General features: G+C 41.1%; 1 protein-coding gene across 2 annotated transcripts in view; it reads right to left on the bottom strand.

Moving 5' to 3' along the window:
- Marchf6 (membrane associated ring-CH-type finger 6) overlaps nucleotides 1-23,927 on the bottom strand; it is a 79,384-nt gene that overhangs the window by 3,563 nt on the left and 51,894 nt on the right. Inside the window, exons 20-25 of one of the 2 annotated variants that reach the window (XM_087618514.1) lie at nucleotides 16,585-16,654; nucleotides 12,637-12,833; nucleotides 10,754-10,888; nucleotides 9,276-9,365; nucleotides 4,901-5,033; nucleotides 2,147-2,282 (exon numbers count right to left, since the gene is read on the bottom strand). In XM_087618514.1, coding sequence (XP_087474640.1) covers nucleotides 2,147-2,282; nucleotides 4,901-5,033; nucleotides 9,276-9,365; nucleotides 10,754-10,888; nucleotides 12,637-12,833; nucleotides 16,585-16,654 — 761 coding nt within the window. 2 annotated transcript variants of the gene reach the window in all.

Raw genomic sequence — 23,927 nt, forward strand, 5'->3', positions numbered from 1 at the left:
GCGAGCACAAAGGCCAGCACGTTGGAGGAAGGTCTTATGTATGGTGTGTTTTGTGGGAAGGTCCAGAGCCATATAGACTGCACAGTTGTGGGGCCTTTACTACAGTGGGGAATTAGGAGTCCTCGTCACTATAGACCTCTTGCTGACCTTGTAGGAGAGCAGATGCAGGGGCTTTCCTTTTTTCATTTTGCTAGGGTTTATGCTTTACAAGTCACCTTAGTGCTGAGGTTTTGGGAAGAAGACTACAAATAGTGCAGGCAAATAGCTTGGACAGGAAAAAGCGGGACTCAAAAAACCTTTTGTTGCTCCTCTGGACAAAGGAGCAACAAGGGGCAGATTTCAGGGAGGTCAAATGGTGAAACTAAATCCATGTCAATCAACCAAAGAGTACTGCTAACTTGCATGCTGTGAAGAAGGGAAACAGCCATGGCAAACAGGGTGGGCTATAGCACTTAAGTATGCAGTACTGAGGCTGGAGAGCCCTCCACGAGGAGGCTGACATCCCACCACCACCACTATCACCACCACCAAGGCAAAGGGCAGCAAGCTCTGAGCATATCCGTGAAAGCACTCGCTACAGAGCTGGATGGACTGCTAAGGACACACACTCGTCTGTGTGTGATGAGCTATCAGGAACAGGGGCTGGGACCTCAGTTCACTTTTTAGTTACACAAGAATGGTAGTGTCATACCACATGATTATTTGAGAACAGGAAAGCATACAAAGCCGTGACGAGGGCTTTGGCACATGTTAAAAGGCTCAATGCAGCTATCACTGGCTTCTTACATCTTTTCTCTCAACACATATAATCCTTAAGATATCGGCTCAGCTTTTGCCAATGTTACGGTTGTGAGGCTCCTGCTGCTTTACCCATCATCATCCGTGTCTACTTCCTTCTCACATGACTAGTTCTTTTCTTGAACATAACCATTCTTTACCCCACTGCTTCCCAAGAAAGCAGTGTTTTTTGAAACTGAGGATAGTACTATTTGATAGAATATACAGAGCCCTACCCAAAACATATCATCACATATATCAGGTTTTGTCAAGAATGTGAGCAGGGCCATGTCACTGAAAAAGTAAAAAAACAAAGTACACAGACTAAGTGATGGTAATCTGCCTAAGACCCAAACTGACTCCCTAACAGAAACATGATGCTGAGCTCATGTTCCACTCTTTCAAACCCTTCCCTCCTGTACCTTAGTCCATGTCCCCTTCCCTCTCTACCTCCTACAGACCAAGCTATGACAAATGGTACACACGCAGAGACAGATGACCCGTGCTAATAAGTATACTGAAATGGGAAGTAAAGAGTGGGGACCAGGAGCCTCTTTGTGACATAAAAGCAGAAAGGTGGTGACGGTAGGGAGGACGACAGAGGGGAAATAGGACAGAACAAAAATGATGCTTGAAAGTGCTGTGATGAAGCAGTATTCTGTCTGCTGATTAAAGCACGATTAGAACATAAGAGATCAGTGAACATAGACCCCTGGGGAGACAGAAAAGGGTAAGCCTAAAGAACAGGTGGGCCTCCAGAATGAAGGATGGAGGCAAGAAAAACCTTGCAGTTGTCCTCTACCAAAGCAGCAATTAAAAAACTGACACACTAAAAATCCTCCTCTTCTTCCCTTCAGGGGGACCATCCTTTATTCTCCACCTGATGGTACTTATACTTTTATTGTCAGTACATTTTTCAGAGAAGTCTTGAACAATTTAAATTTCCTTCTTGAAAGCATTCCTCTTAGGAATCCTCAGAATAAGTAAAGTGACTGGGATTTCTCTCAAACAGGGCATGCACGAACGAAGGGTGGTGCTATTGATACTGACGTGCTATATCAAAGTAGTATGTTCCTGTAGGGGTGAGCTTTGAGGTCTCATATATGCTCAAGCACCCCTCAGTGTGCCTTTGGATCAAGATGTAGAACACTCAGCTCCTTCAAGAACACCATGTTGGCCTGCACACTGCCATGCTTTCCACCAGGATGATAATGGACTAAACCTCTGAACTGTAAGCCAATCCCAATGAAATGTTTTCATTTATAAGAGTTGCTACGGTCATGGTGCCTCCTCATAGCAATGAAACTCTAAGACAAGCACAAAACCCACCACCTTAAGAGTGGCTAGATAAGCAGAATTCTAGACTTACTTGTCATTTTTAATGTGTTCATAAAGGCGCTTAAACTGGCGGACCTGGAAGGACAGGATTCCCATCAGCACAACGACCATCAATAAAAATGGATAAATCCGCCGGTGAACTAAGTTCTGCATTTCTGCAGTAACACCTGTAAAACCAAACAAAGACAATTTTATTAAAGCAATAGAAAATGGACCGATAAGCCTGTGGATTAAGAATGAGGTCTGGTCTCTCTGTCATCTTGGCACCTGTAGAGGCCTGCTGGGAAAGGCAAGTATGTCTGGAAAGCTTGGTGCAAGGCCATATTTGCTGGCTACAAGCTGGAACCAAAGAGAGCACACGACTCTTCTTAAAATTGAAGGTGTTTATGCTGAGATGAAACCAAGTTCTACTAGGCAAGAGATGTGCTTATGTGTATAAAGGAAAAAACAATAATTCTTGGAGGCAATCAAAAAAACAAACAAAAACCAGAGTGATCTGGGGAACAGAAACTCAGGCCTGAGGAAATAGAAGCATGGATCACATTACACTTTAAAACAACCTTCCTACAACGACCATTGGACACAGAATCTGTGTGATGATGTACCCTTCCCAGATTTAAACTAATGGGAAGTAAACAAATGAAATCGGATTTGTGCTCTTTTATTTATTTTTTTTTTTTTCAAAGAAAGGGGTGGGGGGTGGGGGGGCGCATCTGTCCTTTCCCTAGGAAGAGGACTAGGTGCAGCAGAGAAGCTTCTACAAATGTTCTACTAGACTCAAGTACTCCCATCTGCTTCTCTTCTGTGAAATAAGGGAGTGCAGGTAGGTGCTCCAGGAGTTTTATCAAATGCAGATACCCTGGACTTCGATGCAGTTGGTGGTTTCATTTATGTATTTCAGCTATGTCACCGTTTCAGAAACTAAAATCCTGTGCTTATACAGAGCAGGGGACAGGTGTTTGCCTAGCCTGTGTGAGCCTTAAGTTCAATAACAAAGGCTGTGCCTATATAATGAAAGTGCTGACTAGGGATGTCAAATGGTAGAGTGCTTGGCTATATGAACAGAGTCCTGGGTGTGTGAATGCTTGGCCCATAGGAAGTGGCACCATCAGGAAGTGTGTCCTTGTTGGAGGAAGTGTCGCTGTAGAGGCAGATTTTGAGGCCATTATATGCTCAAGCTACACCTAGTATAACACACAGTTTCCTGCTGCCTTCAGATCAAGATGTAGAACTCTCAGCTCCTTTTCCAGCACCATGTTTACCTGGATGCTGCCATGCTTCCTACCATGATGATAATGGATTAAGCCTCTGAAAGTAAGCCAGCTCCAATTATGCTTTCTGTAACCTATATTGGTCTGGTGTGTCTTCAACAGCAGTAAAACCCTAAGACAGCCAGCATTAGGGAGACACAGGCAGGAGGATCAGAAATTTAAGGTCATTGTCATCCACACAGCAAGTTCAAAAGCAGCGTGAGCCCCTGCCTTCCCAAACTTCCAGACACAGACTATCAAAAACATGCATTCAGTTTTATAACTCTCATACTTCCTTTTCAAATCTTAGCTTATGTGCTTTAACTCTTCTTTCAAATAGGGGAGGCTTAAAGGCAGAGGAAGGATTCAAGGGAAGTAAGAGACTAAGCCTCACACCTATTTAATCACTTCTTCACTGTGGTGAAAGACCCATGCACTCTGGAGCCCAGCATAGCCTGAATCTTCCCCTCCTTAAAATCTACAATTTGTGGAAGATGGTCAATCTCTAGAAACTTCTATATTGAAACTGATAAAACCTTCAAAAAGCCCTGTAAGAAAACATATAGGAGTTGGGAAAATGGGTTAGACAGTGTAGGGCCTGGGCCTGACCCCTGAAATCTACACACAAAAATCTTGGCATTATGGTCATGCTTGTAATAACATTGCTGCAGAGGCAGAAACATAAGTCCTTAAGGTTCAATGGCTAGTCAGCTTTGCCTAAAAGTGAGCTCTGGGCCAATGAAATACCCTGTTTCAAAATAAGGTGGAAGTTCCTTATTGTTTCCCAAGTAATAATAGCCGAAACTGCTCTTATAAACACACACACACACCCCACACACCACCCCCCACACACATACATGAGTAATAAACTATGTAAAGAACCAAGACAGTGCCAATAGACGCTTTACTATTACTTCTATTCATTTACAACCATTACCCCTTTTGTTTCCAGGGCAGTAGCACATGCCTTTAATCCAGCACTTTAGAGGCAGAGGCAGGCAGGAGTTTGAGGACAGTTTGGTCTACAGAACTAGTTCCAGGTCAGCTAAAGACGCACAAAGAGATCCTGTCTTGAAAAACAAGAAACAACAAAAAGTGCCTCCTAAGAGGTACAATAAAATTTATTTTTCCCCTTTTCACTGAGACTGGATCTTGATGTGAAGCACAAACACGCTCTTCAAGCTTCAGCCTCCTGATGCTGGGATTACTAGGCATGCATCATATACCCTCACTAAGAAACTTCTAATACACACATGAACATGTATGAAAAGATTTAGGTGTGGAAATCAAATTGTAATTCTTAAGTCTACAAACCATCAATGAGAAAACTATAATATACCTCAATAAACATACTATAAAAAAGACAGGATATTCCAAACAGCCAAAATTGCCCCAAACTTTTAACTCTTTTTTTAAACTTTATGTGTGTGTGTGTGTGTATGTGTGTGTGTGTATATGTGTGTGTGTGTGTGTGTGTTTGTATGAATGTCCTAATGATAGTACTCTTTGAAAGGTTCACACCCAGCATTACCCACCTAATAAAGGAACCACGCCAGAAGCTATGACATACGGTATACACAGGGAGAGCAAGAGCACAGAGATCACTGGAGCTGCCAGCTTACGAATGATATAGTGAAGGTCGATGTTACGGATGCCATTTGCGTAAACCTGAAACATTGAAAAGTAATGGTTAGGGTGTGGGCCACTGAATGGTCAGCAGATAAAGGTGACTGCTACCAAGACCAACCTGAGATAGATTCCTGGGTGGGACCCACATGGTAGCAGGAGGACTCCCCAACTTGTCCATTGACCCTCAATGCCATGGCACTCAGGAAACCCCAATTATCTTAGAAAAAAGCTACTACATACTATTGAAGGAAAAAAAATGGATTGAAGTAGGAAACCTTGAAAATAGATAGCACTGTTGTAACAGAGTGTGCTCATTTTCTTCTCTTGGCTTCACTCCCAGCTTCTTAGAAGTCAGGGTATAGTCCAGCTCAACCCATTACTCCAAGGTCTGAAGGACAAGCAGACTTATGCCTCTGAAGACATCTTCCATCTCAAACAGAGTAACCCAAATGCATGAACACTAAAGAGCAGGCAACCCAGGTTTCTCAATCAGCCTATAACTATAATTTCTCCCTCTCATGTCACCTTGCCCTCTCCCCATCCTCACTATAAAATAGTATAACAGACAAGGGGAACAGCAAGGTTTCTTAGCTCCCAGCTACTAATAAACTCAATTTCTAGACTTCTTTGGAAGGTCAATTTCAATTGGGAGACTTTCCATTGGACAGTATCCTATTTCTATCCTGAAGGGGTATGCTGCCACAAACACACAGTGGCCTTCTCCTGACCCCACTTTTGATCTAAGAATCAATGGCTAGAAAGTCCCAGATTACTCTGAATGATTTTTTTTTTATTTTATTTTTTTTATTATCTTGAGTATTTCTTATATACATTTCGAGTGTTATTCCCTTTCCCGGTTTCCGGACAGACATCACCCTCCCCCCTCCCCTTCCTTGTGGGTGTTCCCCTCCCAAACCTCCCCCCATTGCCACCCTCCCCGCATAGTCTAGTTCACTGGGGGTTCAGTCTTAGCAGGACCCAGGGCTTCCCCTTCCACTGGTGCTCTTACTGGGATATTCATTGCTACCTATGGGGTCAGAGTCCAGGGTCAGTCCATGTATAGTCTTTAGGTAGTGGCTTAGTCCCTGGAAGCTCTGGTTGCTTGACATTGTTGTACTTTTGGGGTCTCGAGCACCTTCAAGCTCTTCCAGTTCTTTCTCTGATTCCTTCAACGGGGGACCTATTCTCAGTTCAGTGGTTTGCTGCTGGCATTTGCCTCTGTATTTGCTGTATTCTGGCTGTGTCTCTCAGGAGCGATCTACATCCGGCTCCTGTCGGTCTGCACTTCTTTGCTTCATCCATCTTGTCTAATTGGGTGGCTGTATATGTATGGGCCACCTGTGGGGCAGGCTCTGAATGGGTGTTCCTTCCGTCTCTGTTTTAATCTTTGCCTCTCTCTTCCCTGCCAAGGGTATTCTTTTTCCTCATTTAAAGAAGGAGTGAAGCATTCACATTTTGATCATCCGTCTTGAGTTTCCTTTGTTCTAGGGATCTAGGGTAATTCAAGCATTTGGGCTAATAGCCACTTATCAATGAGTGCATACCATGTATGTCTTTCTGTGAGTGGGTTAGCTCACTCAGGATGATATTTTCCAGTTCCAACCATTTGCCTACGAATTTCATAAACTCGTTGTTTTTGATAGCTGAGTAATATTCCATTGTGTAGATGTACCACATTTTCTGTATCCATTCCTCTGTTGAAGGGCATCTGGGTTCTTTCCAGTTTCTGGCTATTATAAATAAGGCTGCGATGAACATAGTGGAGCACGTGTCTCTTTTATATGTTGAGGCATCTTTTGGGTATATGCCCAAGAGAGGTATGGCTGGATCCTCAGGCAGTTCAATGTCCAATTTTCTGAGGAACCTCCAGACTGATTTCCAGAATGGTTTTACCAGTCTGCAATCCCACCAACAATGGAGGAGTGTTCCTCTTTCTCCACATCCTCGCCAGCATCTGCTGTCACCTGAGTTTTTGATCTTAGCCATTCTCACTGGTGTGAGGTGAAATCTCAGGGTTGTTTTGATTTGCATTTCCCTTATGACTAAAGATGTTGAACATTTCTTTAGGTGTTTCTCAGCCATTCGGCATTCCTCAGCTGTGAATTCTTTGTTCAGCTCTGAACCCCATTTTTTAATAGGGTTATTTGTTTCCCTGCGGTCTAACTTCTTGAGTTCTTTGTATATTTTGGATATAAGGCCTCTATCTGTTATAGGATTGGTAAAGATCTTTTCCCAATCTGTTGGTTGCCGTTTTGTCCTAACCACAGTGTCCTTTGCCTTACAGAAGGTTTGCAGTTTTATGAGATCCCATTTGTCGATTCTTGATCTTAGAGCATAAGCCATTGGTGTTTTGTTCAGGAAATTTTTTCCAGTGCCCATGTGTTCCAGATGCTTCCCTAGTTTTTCTTCTATTAGTTTGAGTGTGTCTGGTTTGATGTGGAGGTCCTTGATCCACTTGGACTTAAGCTTTGTACAGGGTGATAAGCATGGATCGATCTGCATTCTTCTGCATGTTGCCCTCCAGTTGAACCAGCACCATTTGCTGAAAATGCTATCTTTTTTCCATTGGATGGTTTTGGCTCCTTTGTCAAAAATCAAGTGACCATAGGTGTGTGGGTTCATTTCTGGGTCTTCAATTCTATTCCATTGGTCTATCTGTCTGTCTCTGTACCAATACCATGCAGTTTTTATCACTATTGCTCTGTAATACTTGAATGATTTTATGTACACTAGGCAGAGAGAACTACTTAGATCTTAACTGCCATGGACCTGCAAGACCTTACCTTTCTAGCAATTTCCTAAGAATAAAAGGGCTGAGCTATCCTTGAGTACATTTTCTAGATAACTTAAGTTTAAAGAGGAAAGTACTAAAATATCTAGTAGAGCTATATGGATAATGTTTTTTCTGAAATGAGCTATCAATTAGTGTTCAAAAGAGCAATTTACTTTTTATCAAGCTCAGCACTATGATAACCAAGTTACCTCACAGTTTCCTATCAGAGCAACCAGTCTTAAATGCTATGTAATCAGAGTATTCCTAAGCAGCCCTGCCCCATCTGTTAAATGAATAGTAACTTCCCTTTATCTAGTAGGCTTAGAAATATGAATACTAAGTCTCATCAGAATGTCTGCAGTGGAAAATGCCGAGGATCAGCTTTGCCTCCACTTTAGCCAAGGCTATAGCTATTTTAATTTACTGGCTAACCTCCGAGTCAGTTAGGAGTGACTGACAAAAACGGGAAACCAGAACAAACACTGAGCACTTGACACCCCTGGCATTGGAGGTTTTAGGTGGACTGAAAGCAACACGCAGGAAAGCACTCGATCCCTCCTGCCCCTTTACAGAAAAAGAAGGTACAGAAGGTGGCTAACTCGCCTAACTGGGTACTAAGAAGGGCAAAGGCCAGCTACAGACAACTTGACCCTTTGTAGGTCTACCTAGAAAGAACCAGAGAAAACAACATTGATAAAGCTCGTTATGTAGTCCCCAGGCCTTCTAAAGCAGGGTCTCACATGGCCCAGCTGTCCCTGAACTAGCTGTATAGCTGAGGGTGACTTTGAATACATGAGCCCCCTGCCTCCACATCTCGAATGCTGCAATTGAAGGAATCTTTTCTTTTGTCTTTTAAGTTTCTTAAGAACTTGTTAATGTTTCTTAAAAACATTCTATCAGCTAGAATTCAAAGCTACTTCTTTAATAATTACTCAATCTAAAGACAAACTATTTTAACAGCCACAATATAAGAAAACAAAACTGCCTCCTTGGTTTAAAAGGAGAAGGAGGCTAGGCATTGTGTCACAGGCCTTTAATCCCAACACTCTGGAGCAGCAAGAGGCAGACAAATCTCCAAGTTTAAGGGCAGCCTGCTCTACAGAGTAAGTTCCAGGACAGCCAGGACTACATAGAGAAACCCAGCCTCAAAACCCCCTTCCTTCCTCTATCCTCCCCAAAAAAGTAAAGAGAGGCCAGCAAAAGTTGATCAAATAGGTAAAAGCACTTACTGTGCAACCCTGACAACCTATTTAATCCCCAAAACTCACAGTGGAAGGAGAAAACCAACTCCCAGAAATTGTCCTTACATAGGTGCACTTGCACTTACACACACACACACACACACACACACACACACACACACACACACTTTAATAAAAAAAAAAGCTGTATATGCACGCTAATGAAAATAGAGCTCAGAAAAGCACAAACATAAAAACAAAAATTCCATTAGCTAAATCCAACCATGATCCATTTCAAAGTATCTTTCCATGGAATTGGCTTCTTACCTGTTCAATGACAGTCTTCAACCACCACTGAGGACCCATAAGTGTTATAGCTGCGATGATTTTGGCATGGAGAACTCCCAGCGCCCAGTCCTACGGTTAGAGGAAACCATGAGTGCTTAACACATCTTCACTGGCCTCAAAGGTAAGCCTAACAAAAAGCTGTTTAGTTTTGGAACAGAAGCTGCCCAGAATTGATAGCCGCTAGCTTCTGGGAGACAGTCAATTCTCTTTAAGAGCTCTACCATTGATGGGTAAAAGCCACACATCCTAAAGTACATGGGCAGCTCATATTTGATGGATTAAAAAGATCTCCACCCCTAGAGGCCATAAAGGTTAGGGCTAGTTAGGGAAGGCGAATGAATCTTCAGAGAGTGGGGAGAAGGAATGAATATGATCAAAATACATTGTACAAACTCTCAAAGAACTAATAAAAATGAGGAGATTAATATGTAAAAGCTCAAGTTGAACAAATAGTCTTTTATCTTTTAGAAATCTCCATTATTTTCTCAAGAAAGTAGACAAGTCTGGGCATTAATGGAGACCCCAGTAAGGAAATAAAGTAAATGCTATTCTTTAACCAGCTATGCTTGCTGCTTGTCCTGTGTTACTACTATGGCCTGAGATAACTTAGGTTGCAAAAAGACATTTCTGACCTACAGAAATTATTCCAAAGGCTTGTGTTCAAGCTCAGGCATTTGTGGTTTTCCTGAGGTGTTACCAGATCCAGACTATTTTCTATTCCCACTACCTCTGAAACCATATTAGTAGTAGTTGGTAGTGGAACACTGCCTCCAAACCCTCTCCTTCAGCTGGCCAGCAACCACCCTGCCCCTCCATCCCATGGAGACATTTTAAACAATGTACATCAAACCCTACAAGTACCAGTCCCTGCTTAGAACCTTAAGTCCTTACCATGGCACAAAATACTCCTTTACATTTTTTTTAATTTCATTATTTATTTAGGGAGATGGGGAGCAAGTGCATCCCACAGCATATGCACGCACAGTCAAGACACCTGGGGATCAGTTCACCCATGTGAGTCCTGGATAGCAAGCTCAGCAAAGGGCAACATTCTGATCATAAAGTATTCCAAGAAAGGAATTTGTGTGGCTTTTATATCTTTAAAACAAGAGTAAAAGAAATCACTTCAACACCTTTACAAGGGTTCCTAGAATAAAAAAAAAAATCTTCCTAAAACAACTGTGTAAAAACATACTCAAAAATATTTTTTCTGGGGCTGGAGAGATGGCTCAGTGGTTAAGAGCACTGACTACTCTTCTAGAGGTCCTGAGTTCGATTCCCAGCAACCACATGGTGGCTCACAACCATCAGTAATGGGATCAGATTCCCTCTTCTGGTGTGTCTGAAGACAGTTACAGGGTACTCATATACATAAAATAAATAAATAAATCTTTTAAAAATATTTTTTCTGATCCCACATCATTAGCAATAATCACAAGAGTAACATACACATTTACCTGCCAAGGGTAGAAAAGGGGAGTCTGATCAAGAGGGACCCTCAGAGGAGCAACAATAACCAGCTCAAACAGGAGCCCCAGGAGCAGTGGGACAACCCCAGCCAGCAGCACAGCAACTATCAAAGTCTTCATTATCTAGTAGGAACAAGACACAGAATCATTACAGAGAACCTGCTTTTTGACAAACTGGATTCCACTGTCAGGCTTGTTTTCCTCTTTGACCTGATTCCCAACAAATTTTTATGTTGCATATTTCAGTGGAATTTCCTTTAATGTATATGGGCACATGTGGGAGTGTGCCTGCACTGGTGCTCATGTGTATACATGCATATGAAGGCCAGAGGACACTGTCACCCCCTCCTTTGACAAAGACTCTCACTGGCACAGAACTCCTCTATTAGACTAGACTGTTCAGCCAGCGAACCCCAGGAGCCTCCTTTTCTACCTCTTCCTCACTGAGATTACAAGGATAATTGCACACCCAGCATAACTGTTATGTGGATTTGGGAACTGAATCTTGGTCTCCAGCTTTCAGCAAGAGCTTGACAAGCTGAGCCATCCAACCCCATGAAGTGATCTCAACTGAATGGATAAGCTGTAACAAAACCTAACATTACTCCAGACTGTTCTACAAAAGACTTTTCTCCCAAAATCTTATTTACTGTTATATACAGTTAACAAAATGACTATGATGTTTTCCTCCAAATATCATTCTCAGTACCTGACTTTTATCTTCCTGCAAAAACACTGATTTGCCAAAACACTGGTCCCATGGCAACCAAACTCATGATTTGTGAGCCTGGTAAACTGGTAGTTAATCCTAACTTCAGTTAAAGTAATTCATCAAGCCAATCAGAATAGGTTTTTTCTTCTTAATCAAGAAGTGTTGCCTATCCATTTAATACATTAGCAGCTACAGCTAATGTGTTCACAATGCAGCTTTAAAATTTGGATTAAGTAGCAAAATAAGAATAAACTGTTACAAAGTAAAAGAAGCTATAAAATACTTAACAATGAAATCAGTCTTTAAAATGACCTTGGGTTCTGGTGACCTCTTTTTACGGTGGCTTCAGTACTCTTACATATGACCAAACATGGTATTGGTGGAACACATACTACCTTTTTACATGACATTTGTGAAGACAGGATAGATTTTCAAATAAAACTAAACTTAGCTGTTCTCTATATTTTAAATATAGGTAAATGGCTCATTATGCTATTGACTAAATAGCAATTTAACCCCCTCTACTCATAATCTACAATAAATCTCTCACTACAGACATAAATGTTATCAACGCATAGTTGTACAATGATGGAAAAGTAGAATTTGCTAGTACCAAGTTAACACGTGGTACCAAATAGTATGTGCAAATAATAAGTTTAAAACATTGAAAATGGTTTCAGCATAAATATAAATGTATAAAGTCCAAGAGAAAACAAAATATAAAGTCAGATTCAAAATGCAGAGCTGATTACCCAAATGACTAGGCAGAGAAGTGCCCTACCATATTTACTAGCCCAGCCAATGGTGTGCACAGGAATTCATTCCACACTCAGAAAGGGACATTCTGTGTGAAATCAGGATTTTTGAGAATAACTTCCCTAACTTGTGCATTCCCATCTCCAAAAGCATTTTCCGTAATTCTTAGTTACTTCATGAGATTAGATAGCAGCTCACTCTTCTGTTGGCTCTTAAGTGTACCTGGGTACTTCTAGAACTATGATTCAAGTAAAATGGAAAGTTATCATCTTAAAGGAATATGCCTTCTGATAAAAAGATAACTCTCCTGAAAACTGGTAACACAGTAAGAAAACCAATGGGAAATAGCTGTTCAAGTGTTTACTACTGTCAGTAAGATCAAACTCTTGTTACAGAAACCTACCATGAGGGACCACTCTTTGACCTTCTGGAAAATCACTCTCCGCCCCTGGGGCATCCAGGCCACCAGCACCGTCACAGCCCTTATGGTTAGCCAACACACATAGAGACCACAAGCAGCTGTGTACAGCTCATGGATTTTGGCAGTCCCCGTCCAAAATGACATTAACCAACGGCCAGCAAATACTGAAAATAGAAAGGCTGACAAATGAGACATGTGGCTAGATAAAAAGAACTGTAATCTTGACATTCTATAAATATTTTCACATCAGAATAAACAAAAACAACCAACAACCCTTTAGGAAATAGAATTACTTGATTAAGAAACATCCAAAACACAGAGAGTCAATGAGCTGATGGTCTCAGAATATGCACCCTGATCAGCCAGGCCATTTACTAATTTACTCTGGCCTGGGATGCTATGAGCATTAGTGCTTTTGTTACTTTTTATTACCAATTAAAATTATTATGCTAAGAGGATAATGATACAAGTTTTCTATTATTTGTGCTACTCCCCCTATTTGTGCTACTGATATTTTATCTAGAAACATTACAAACTTGGGTTTTCTCCCAAATGATCCATTAGCACAGAAAAATAAACTTTTTTTTTTTTTTGGTTCTTTTTTTTCGGAGCTGGGGACCGAACCCAGGGCCTTGCGCTTCCTAGGTAAGCGCTCTACCACTGAGCTAAATCCCCAGCCCTAATAAACTTTTTAAAATAAAGAAGTAGACGCAATAATATTCCAAAACATAGCATCAAAGAATATTATATAAACTTTCTTTTAAAAAATTAACACCAACACAGAACAGTAAGATACAAACTTGAGATCTTCCTAATGATCGTCAGTTTTGAGCTTTTGTTTTGAGACAGGATTTCACACTGTAGTCCAGGGTGATGTCAAACACAAAAGTGATTCTCCTGCCTCAAAGACTGAGTGCTGGTTCTCAAGTGTGAGTCACAGTGCAGCTCTGGTGCAACCACACAGTTAATGTTCAGCAGATTTTTTTTTAAACTTTCTTTACATAACTCATTCTCAACGAGGCTTGAGAGATGAGTAAGTCTCTACTGTTCAATTTGTTATGGACTGTTCTCCTAATTGTTGTGTCTAAATACCTAGATAGAGGGTCAGTATGCTAAGCATTTCCCATCTATCCTGTCGTTCATTCTCCAATGGTTAAATATCTCATCCAACATAAATACAACCTCCATTTGAAAGACTAAAGGGATGGGCCCGGCAGTGCATGCCATTAATCCTGGTACTTGCAAGGCAGGAACAGGTATATCTCTGAGTTCCAGGCCTACCTGGTCTACAGAATGAGTTCCAGGACAGCTGGAACAGAGAAATCCTGTCGGGGGGGAGGGGGGTGAGAGGGAGGGGAAGAAGGGAAAGAGAAGAAGGAAGAGAAGGAATGAAGGAAGGAAAAAGGAAGAGAAAGAAGAAAAGAGGAGGAGGAAGAAGAAGAGGAAGAGGAAGAGGAAGAGGAGAAAGGCTCAGCCATAGGCCTTGCTTGACCCATCAGTTACATAGTATGGAGATTTTTGAATGCATGTCTACAAGATTAAGCTCATGGTTCTGCCTGATGCAGTCAAGCATTACAAGCCATATGACAAACAGACCTCTTATCAACTTACAAAATAGTGAATATATCAAAATAGCTCTTTTAAAGACAAAAAAAAAAAAAAAAACTGGACCAGGAGTGAAGTCAACCATTTGTGAGCCCTGAGGTTCAATCCACAAGAGGATAAATATATTCCATGAATTAAGTAAATGTGCAAATTAATTCTAAGACACCAAAATCACCACTGACACCTGTAAAAAGTGTTTAGTGCTCTATATAAATGTCTATAGTTTGCCTCTGAGATTTTAGATGTTTTACATTTAATATCCTATTTCCATTCCCTCTCTCCCCATTGTTTTACCTCTCCCATCCTTTCTCTCTCTCTTCCTCCCCCTTCCCTCTATTTTTCAGAGGGAAGATGGGTTCATAAATTATGTTGTAGCTAAGAGGTAATCTGTAGGAGGAAGCAGAAGCAGCCTCATTAGCTTCAAATGTGCCCCATCAAATCTCTTCTATGAACCTAAATTATTCTTCGACTATGCTAGAATAGATTTAATGGAAATGTTTAACAGTGTTCAATGATATTGAATTGTTCACATTACTAAATGAAAGCTTAAAAACTAGTTTCTTTCTTTTTTTTTTTTTTTTTTTTTTTGAGACATGGCTTTTTTTGCGTATCCCTTCCTGTCCCAGAATTCACTCTGTAGACCAGGCTGGCTTCACACTCAGAGATCCTCCTGCTTCTGCCTTCGAAGGCTGAGATTAAAGTATGTGCCATCACTGCCCAGATTTTATTGATTTTTTTAAAATTCTGATAAAAACATGGAAAAGGAACATGAAAACTATGCTCACACTGAAGCTAGGTAGCTAGCTAGCTATGGTTTGAAAAGGACAAGGAGCTTAAACTTAAAGCAGTCTTACAAGGTCAGAAGTCTAAGTGCTTAGCAAGAGGACTTCTATATCACATATCCCAATTCCCCATGCTCAGAAATCATTGAGGAAGAGGGAGAAGAAAGTGTCAACCACACCAAACTGGAGCAAGGCACACGCAAACTCACAGCAGCTGTATTTACTGGCACATAATGCAACAGGATCAAGCTGATCGACTTCCCATTTGGATAGGAAGGAGTTCATGAGCCCTATCTCGACCCTAACCTGGGGACTATGGACAGCTACCAGGGAAGAATCTCTTTCCTTTAAGGGCTGTAGACCCTGGTAGGTTGACAAGCGTCTAGAGCAGCGGTTCTCAACCTTCCTAGGGTTGCCACCCTTTGATACAGGTTCCTCATGTTATGCTGACCCCCAACCATGGTTAGTTCATTGCTACGTCATAACTGTGATTTTGCTACTGTTATGAACTGTAACTAAATATCTGTTGTGTGATCTCTAAAGGGGTTGTGACCCACGGGTTGAGAACTGCAGGCCTTGTAAAAGGAAGGCCTTTTACATCCGGTAGTTCAAAGGCAATACCAACTGGGCTAGATCAGTTATTAAACTTAAAAAAAAGAAAGAGAAGAAAAGAAAAGAGGAAAAGAAAAAAAAGCAAAAGGAAAGAAATTTGGAGATTAGGGAGGTCAGGAGATCTGGGAGGAGTTAGGGAGAAGAATGGGGGTAGATCATTAAAAAACTCTGAAAGAATCTCTAAAAATGATTAAAGTCTCTACACAGAGATAGTACAATTTTACTTAAACCAAATGAAGGCTTAAAAAAAAATTCACAATTTCTTCAATTTAAAAAGTGTTTTATCTCTTTGTCCTTTTTTTTTTTTTAAAGAAACATCATTTTAATTTTAATGTCCCTAATTGCTCTTTTCCACTCTTATAACTCATGGAACCAAATATTTAATACAAATTTAGTATAAAATTATTAGCTTAGTAGTATAAGCAAAACAACTGTGGATAACAGCTATCAGCATGATTTGGAATGTCTTGAGCACAGAGGACAGACTATTCTATGATTTGTTAATGGCTTTAGGCTCTATCCCACTGAGGGCATCTTTGCTGAGAGGACAGCAAGCTATTATATCCCACCAAGAGTGGCTTCCTCATTAGATGAAGAAACACTGGTTGACATTTCTAACAAAGTCAATGTCAGGGAAGAGCAACACTTGTAAATCCCAGATTTTAGTAAAATGTCTAATTTTTTAAAGGACTTTGAAAACCCACACTGCAACATACTATGAAAACTGAGAGGCTGCGGTCCATGCTCTGCAGTAGACTCCTGTTTCTGGAACCTGTGGGCCTCTGGAGTCCAGCTAGATGAAGTACCCCCAAAGGGATCAACAGCCTAAGAACCAAACATTAGGACTATATTCCCAGTTTCTATTTGGTATGACATGTTTTGAGAAAAGAGTCTTAACATTCAACAGCTGGACGCTAGGATAAACTCATACCTGGTAAGGTAAGGCAGATGAGGCTGGCAATTAGTAATGTTATGCACATGAAGACAATCAGCAGAAATATCTGCAATGCAAAACAGAAAAGTTCGTAAGTGGTTCACATGTCCTCAATATATTCTGATACTCAAAGAATCCACATAGTATTCCTACAATAAAATCTGCCAGTGGGCACAAGGGTTCATAGGTGCCTGTACTCCCAGCACCAGGGAGAGAAAGAGAAAGGGGCAGGAGACAGCCTGGACCTGTGCTTTCAGAGTAGCAAGCCTTTGGAAACTAAGTGTTCATTTTCACAAGATCAGATATACCTCCAAAAAAGAAACAAACATATTTATACTCAGACTTTCTCACAATTCACTCAAAATTAACAAATTTAAAATATCCATTGTTCTAAACTCAGCAACATTGCTACTCAATTAGAATGTTCTGTGTGCTGATAGAGACATCTACTTCTGCACTGTCTAGCACAGCAGTCACTGGCCACATGTGGCTACTGAGCCCATGACATGTGAAAAGTATGATGTAATAACAGAACTAAGTTTTATTTTCACTAATTTTAACTGTAAATACATACACATAGCCAAATGGCTCCTGTGCTGGGAAGTACCAATGGAACAGCAGCCCACAAGGAAGAGGAGACCCCTTCTCCGGGGCTAAAAGAAAGCTCACTTTCTACCTTACCCTCTTTCTCCAAGAGTCCCTGATGAGAAAAAATTCAAGTAAGACTTAAGCTTTGCCTGCCTGAAAAGCCCTTAGTGACTGATTCTGTCTAATGAGCACCTACCAACCCCAGCAGCAGGGCCAAGTGTAGACCAGGGAAAAGTAAAACAGGTACTTACTATGAGGTCTGCTTTTAAGACTCACAGACACAGGAACTGAAGAAAAGACCTTTTTGTTTCCTTTATCATTAAAAGCAACATTTTTTTAGAATAAGGTACTGCCTCAGAACAGCTGTGTTTCTTTTTTTTTTTTTTTTTTTTTTTATTAACTTGAGTATTTCTTATATACATTTCAAGTGTTATTCCCTTTCCCGGTTTCCGGGCAAACATCCCCCTCCCCCCTCCCCTTCCTTATGGGTGTTCCCCTCCCAACCCTCCCCCCATTGCCGCCCCCCCCCCATAGTCTAGTTCACTGGGGGTTCAGTCTTAGCAGGACCCAGGGCTTCCCCTTCCACTGGTGCTCTTACTAGGATATTCATTGCTACCTATGGGGTCAGAGTCCAGGGTCAGTCCATGTATAGTCTTTAGGTAGTGGCTTCGTCCCTGGAAGCTCTGGTTGCTTGACATTGTTGTACTTTTGGGGTCTCGAGCCCCTTCAAGCTCTTCCAGTTCTTTCTCTGATTCCTTCAACGGGGGACCTATTCTCAGTTCAGTGGTTTGCTGCTGGCATTTGCCTCTGTATTTGCTGTATTCTGGCTGTGTCTCTCAGGAGCGATCTACATCCGGCTCCTGTCGGTCTGCACTTCTTTGCTTCATCCATCTTGTCTAATTGGGTGGCTGTATATGTATGGGCCACATGTGTGGCAGGCTCTGAATGGGTGTTCCTTCAGTCTCTGTTTTAATCTTTGCCTCTCCCTTCCCTGCCAAGGGTATTCTTTTTCCTCATTTAAAGAAGGAGTGAAGCATTCACATTTTGATCATCCGTCTTGAGTTTCCTTTGTTCTAGGGATCTAGGGTAATTCAAGCATTTGGGCTAATAGCCACTTATCAATGAGTGCATACCATGTATGTCTTTCTGTGAGTGGGTTAGCTCACTCAGGATGATATTTTCCAGTTCCAACCATTTGCCTACGAATTTCATAAACTCGTTGTTTTTGATAGCTGAGTAATATTCCATTGTGTAGATGTACCACATTTTCTGTATCCATTCCTCTGTTGAAGGGCATCTGGGTTCTTTCCAGTTTCTGGCTATTATAAATAAGGCTGCGATGAACATAGTGGAGCACGTGTCTCTTTTATATGTTGAGGCATCTTTTGGGTATATGCCCAAGAGAGGTATAGCTGGATCCTCAGGCAGTTCAATGTCCAATTTTCTGAGGAACCTCCAGACTGATTTCCAGAATGGTTTTACCAGTCTGCAATCCCACCAACAATGGAGGAGTGTTCCTCTTTCTCCACATCCTCGCCAGCATCTGCTGTCACCTGAGTTTTTGATCTTAGCCATTCTCACTGGTGTGAGGTGAAATCTCAGGGTTGTTTTGATTTGCATTTCCCTTATGACTAAAGATGTTGAACATTTCTTTAGGTGTTTCTCAGCCATTCGGCATTCCTCAGCTATGAATTCTTTGTTTAGCTCTGAACCCCATTTTTTAATAGGGTTATTTGTTTCCCTGCGGTCTAACTTCTTGAGATCTTTGTATATTTTGGATATAAGGCCTCTATCTGTTGTAGGATTGGTAAAGATCTTTTCCCAATCTGTTGGTTGCCGTTTTGTCCTAACCACAGTGTCCTTTGCCTTACAGAAGGTTTGCAGTTTTATGAGATCCCATTTGTCGATTCTTGATCTTAGAGCATAAGCCATTGGTGTTTTGTTCAGGAAATTTTTTCCAGTGCCCATGTGTTCCAGATGCTTCCCTAGTTTTTCTTCTATTAGTTTGAGTGTGTCTGGATTGATGTGGAGGTCCTTGATCCACTTGGACTTAAGCTTTGTACAGGGTGATAAGGATGGATCGATCTGCATTCTTCTACATGTTGCCCTCCAGTTGAACCAGCACCATTTGCTGAAAATGCTATCTTTTTTCCATTGGATGGTTTTGGCTCCTTTGTCAAAAATCAAGTGACCATAGGTGTGTGGGTTCATTTCTGGGTCATCAACTCTATTCCATTGGTCTATCTGTCTGTCTCTGTACCAATACCATGCAGTTTTTATCACTATTGCTCTGTAATACTGCCTGAGTTCAGGGATAGTGATTCCCCCTGAAGTCCTTTTATTGTTGAGGATAGCTTTAGCTATCCTGGGTTTTTGTTATTCCAGATGAATTTGCAAATTGTTCTGTCTAACTCTTTGAAGAATTGGATTGGTATTTTGATGGGGATTGCATTGAATCTGTAGATCGCTTTTGGTAAAATGGCCATTTTTACTATATTAATCCTGCCAATCCATGAGCATGGGAGATCTTTCCATCTTCTGAGGTCTTCTTCAATTTCTTTCCTCAGTGTCTTGAAGTTCTTATTGTACATATCTTTTACTTGCTTGGTTAAAGTCACACCGAGGTACTTTATATTATTTGGGTCTATTATGAAGGGTGTCGTTTCCCTAATTTCTTTCTCGGCTTGTTTCTCTTTTGTATAGAGGAAGGCAACTGATTTATTTGAGTTAATTTTATACCCAGCCACTTTGCTGAAGTTGTTTATCAGCTTTAGTAGTTCTCTGGTGGAACTTTTGGGATCACTTAAATATACTATCATGTCATCTGCAAATAGTGATATTTTGACCTCTTCTTTTCCGATCTGTATCCCCTTGATCTCCTTTTGTTGTCTGATTGCTCTGGCTAGAACTTCAAGAACTATATTGAATAGTAGGGAGAGAGTGGGCAGCCTTGTCTAGTCCCTGATTTTAGTGGGATTGCTTCAAGTTTCTCTCCATTTAGTTTAATGTTAGCAACTGGTTTGCTGTATATGGCTTTTACTATGTTTAGGTATGGGCCTTGAATTCCTATTCTTTCCAGGACTTTTATCATGAAGGGGTGTTGAATTTTGTCAAATGCTTTCTCAGCATCTAATGAAATGATCATGTGGTTCTGTTCTTTCAGTTTGTTTATATAATGGATCACGTTGATGGTTTTCCGTATATTAAACCGTCCCTGCATGCCTGGGATGAAGCCTACTTGATCATGGTGGATGATTGTTTTGATGTGCTCTTGAATTCGGTTTGCCAGAATTTTATTGAGTATTTTTGCGTCGATATTCATAAGGGAAATTGGTCTGAAGTTCTCTTTCTTTGTTGTGTCTTTCTGTGGTTTAGGTATAAGAGTAATTGTGGCTTCGTAGAAGGAATTCGGTAGTGCTCCATCTGTTTCAATTTTGTGGAATAGTTTGGATAATATTGGTATGAGGTCTTCTATGAAGGTTTGCTAGAATTCTGCACTAAACCCGTCTGGACCTGGGCTCTTTTTGGTTGGGAGACCTTTAATGACTGCTTCTATTTCCTTAGGAGTTATGGGGTTGTTTAACTGGTTTATCTGTTCCTGATTTAACTTCGATACCTGGTATCTGTCTAGGAAATTGTCCATTTCCTGAAGATTTTCAAATTTTGTTGAATATAGGTTTTTATAGTAAGATCTGATGATTTTTTGAATTTCCTCTGAATCTGTAGTTATGTCTCCCTTTTCATTTCTGATTTTGTTAATTTGGACGTACTCTCTGTGTCCTCTCGTTAGTCTGGCTAAGGGTTTATCTATCTTGTTGATTTTCTCAAAGAACCAACTTTTGGTTCTGTTGATTCTTTCTATGGTCCTTTTTGTTTCTACTTGGTTGATTTCAACTCTGAGTTTGATTATTTCCTGCCTTCTACTCCTCCTGGGTGTATGTGCTTCTTTTTGTTCTAGAGCTTTTAGGTGTGCTGTCAAGCTGCTGACATATGCTCTTTCCTGTTTCTTTCTGCAGGCACTCAGCGCTATGAGTTTTCCTCTTAGCACAGCTTTCATTGTGTCCCATAAGTTTGGGTATGTTGTACCTTCATTTTCATTAAATTCTAAAAAGTTTTTAATTTCTTTCTTTATTTCTTCCTTGACCAGGTTATCATTGAGTAGAGCATTGTTCAATTTCCACGTATATGTGGGCATTCTTCCCTTATTGTTATTGAAGACCAGTTTTAGGCCGTGGTGGTCCGATAGCACGCATGGCATTATTTCTATCTTTCTGTACCTGTTGAGGCCCGTTTTTTGACCAATTATATGGTCAATTTTGGAGAAAGTACCATGAGGAGCGGAGAAGAAGGTATATCCTTTTGCTTTAGGATAGAATGTTCTATAAATATCCGTTAAGTCCATTTGGCTCATGACTTCTCTTAGTCTGTCGACATCACTGTTTAATTTCTGTTTCCATGATCTGTCCATTGATGAGAGTGGGGTGTTGAAATCTCCCACTATTATTGTGTGAGGTGCAATGTGTGTTTTGAGCTTTAGTAAGGTTTCTTTTACGTATGTAGGTGCCCTTGTATTTGGGGCATAGATATTTAGGATTGAGAGTTCATCTTGGTGGATTTTTCCTTTGATGAATATGAAGTGTCCTTCCTTATCTTTTTTGATGACCTTTTGTTGGAAATTGATTTTATTTGATATTAGAATGGCTACTCCAGCTTGCTTCTTCTGACCATTTGCTTGGAAAGTTGTTTTCCAGCCTTTCACTCTGAGGTAGTGTCTGTCTTTGTCTCTGAGGTGTGTTTCCTGTAGGCAGCAGAATGCAGGGTCCTCGTTGCGTATCCAGTTTGTTAATCTATGTCTTTTTATTGGGGAGTTGAGGCCATTGATATTGAGAGATATTAAGGAATAGTGATTATTGCTTCCCGTTATATTCATATTTGGATGTGAGGTTATGTTTGTGTGCTTTCATTCTCTTTGTTTTGTTGCCAAGACGATTAGTTTCTTGCTTCTTCTAGGGTATAGCTTGCCTCCTTATGTTGGGCTTTACCATTTATTATCCTTCGTAGTGCTGGATTTGTAGAAAGATATTGTGTAAATTTGGTTTTGTCATGGAATATCTTGGTTTCTCCATCAATGTTAATTGAGAGTTTTGCAGGATACAGTAACCTGGGCTGGCATTTGTGTTCTCTTAGGGTCTGTATGACATCAGTCCAGGATCTTCTGGCCTTCATAGTTTCTGGCGAGAAGTCTGGTGTGATTCTGATAGGTCTGCCTTCATATGTTACTTGACCTTTTTCCCTTACTGCTTTTAATATTCTTTCTTTATTTTGTGCGTTTGGTGTTTTGACAATTATGTGACGGGAGGTGTTTCTTTTCTGGTCCAATCTATTTGGAGTTCTGTAGGCTTCTTGTATGCCTATGGGTATCTCTTTTTTTAGGTTAGGGAAGTTTTCTTCTATGATTTTGTTGAAGATATTTACTGGTCCTTTGAGCTGGGAGTCTTCACTCTCTTCTATACCTATTATCCTTAGGTTTGATCTTCTCATTGAGTCCTGGATTTCCTGTATGTTTTGGACCAGTAGCTTTTTCCGCTTTACATTATCTTTGACAGTTGAGTCAATGATTTCTATGGAATCTTCTGCTCCTGAGATTCTCTCTTCCATCTCTTGTATTCTGTTGGTGAAGCTTGTATCTACAGCTCCTTGTCTCTTCTTTTGGTTTTCTATATCCAGGGTTGTTTCCATGTGTTCTTTCTTGATTGCTTCTATTTCCATTTTTAATTCCTTCAACTGTTTGATTGTGTTTTCCTGGAATTCTTTCAGGGATTTTTGTGTCTCCTCTCTATGGGCTTCTACTTGTTTATTTATGTTTTCCTGGAATTCTTTCAGGGATTTTTGTGTCTCCTCTCTATGGGCTTCTACTTGTTTATTTATGTTTTCCTGGAATTCTTTCAGGCATTTTTGTGATTCCTCTCTGTAGGCTTCTACTTGTTCTCTAAGGGAGTTCTTCACGTCTTTCTTGAAGTCCTCCAGCATCATGATCAAAAATGATTTTTGAAACTAGATCTTGCTTTTCTGGTGTGTTTGGATATTCCATGTTTGTTTTGATGGGAGAATTGGGCTCCGATGGTGCCATGTAGTCTTGGTTTCTGTTGCTTGGGTTCCTGCGCTTGCCTCTTGCCATCAGATTATCTCTAGTGTTACTTTGTTCTGCTATTTCTGACAGTGGCTAGACTGTCCTATAAGCCTGTGTGTCAGGAGTGCTGTAGACCTGTTTTCCTCTCTTTCAGTCAGTTATGGGGACAAAGTGTTCTGCTTTCGGGCGTGTAGTTTTTCCTCTCTACAGGTCTTCAGCTGTTCCTGTGGGCCTGTGTCTTGAGTTCACCAGGCAGCTTTCTTGCAGCAGAAAATTTGGTCTTACCTGTGGTCCCGAGGCTCAAGTTCGCTCGTGGGGTGCTGCCCAGGGGCTCTCTGCAGCGGCAGCAACCAGGAAGACCTGTGCCGCCCCTTCCGGGAGCTTCAGTGCACCAGGGTTCCAGATGGTCTTTGGCTTTTTCCTCTGGCGTCCGAGATGTGTGTGCAGAGAGCAGTCTCTTCTGGTTTCCCAGGCTTGTCTGCCTCTCTGAAGGTTTAGCTCTCCCTCCCATGGGATTTGGGTGCAGAGAACTGTTTATCCGGTCTGTTTCCTTCAGGTTCCGGCTGTGTCTCAGGTAGGGGTCCTGCCGCTCCTGGGCCCTCCCCCACGGGAGCCCAGAGGC

The sequence above is a fragment of the Rattus norvegicus genome, chromosome 2 (genome assembly GCF_021556685.1).
Source record: "Rattus norvegicus strain SHRSP/BbbUtx chromosome 2, alternate assembly SHRSP_T2T, whole genome shotgun sequence".
Classification (NCBI taxonomy): domain Eukaryota; kingdom Metazoa; phylum Chordata; class Mammalia; order Rodentia; family Muridae; genus Rattus; species Rattus norvegicus.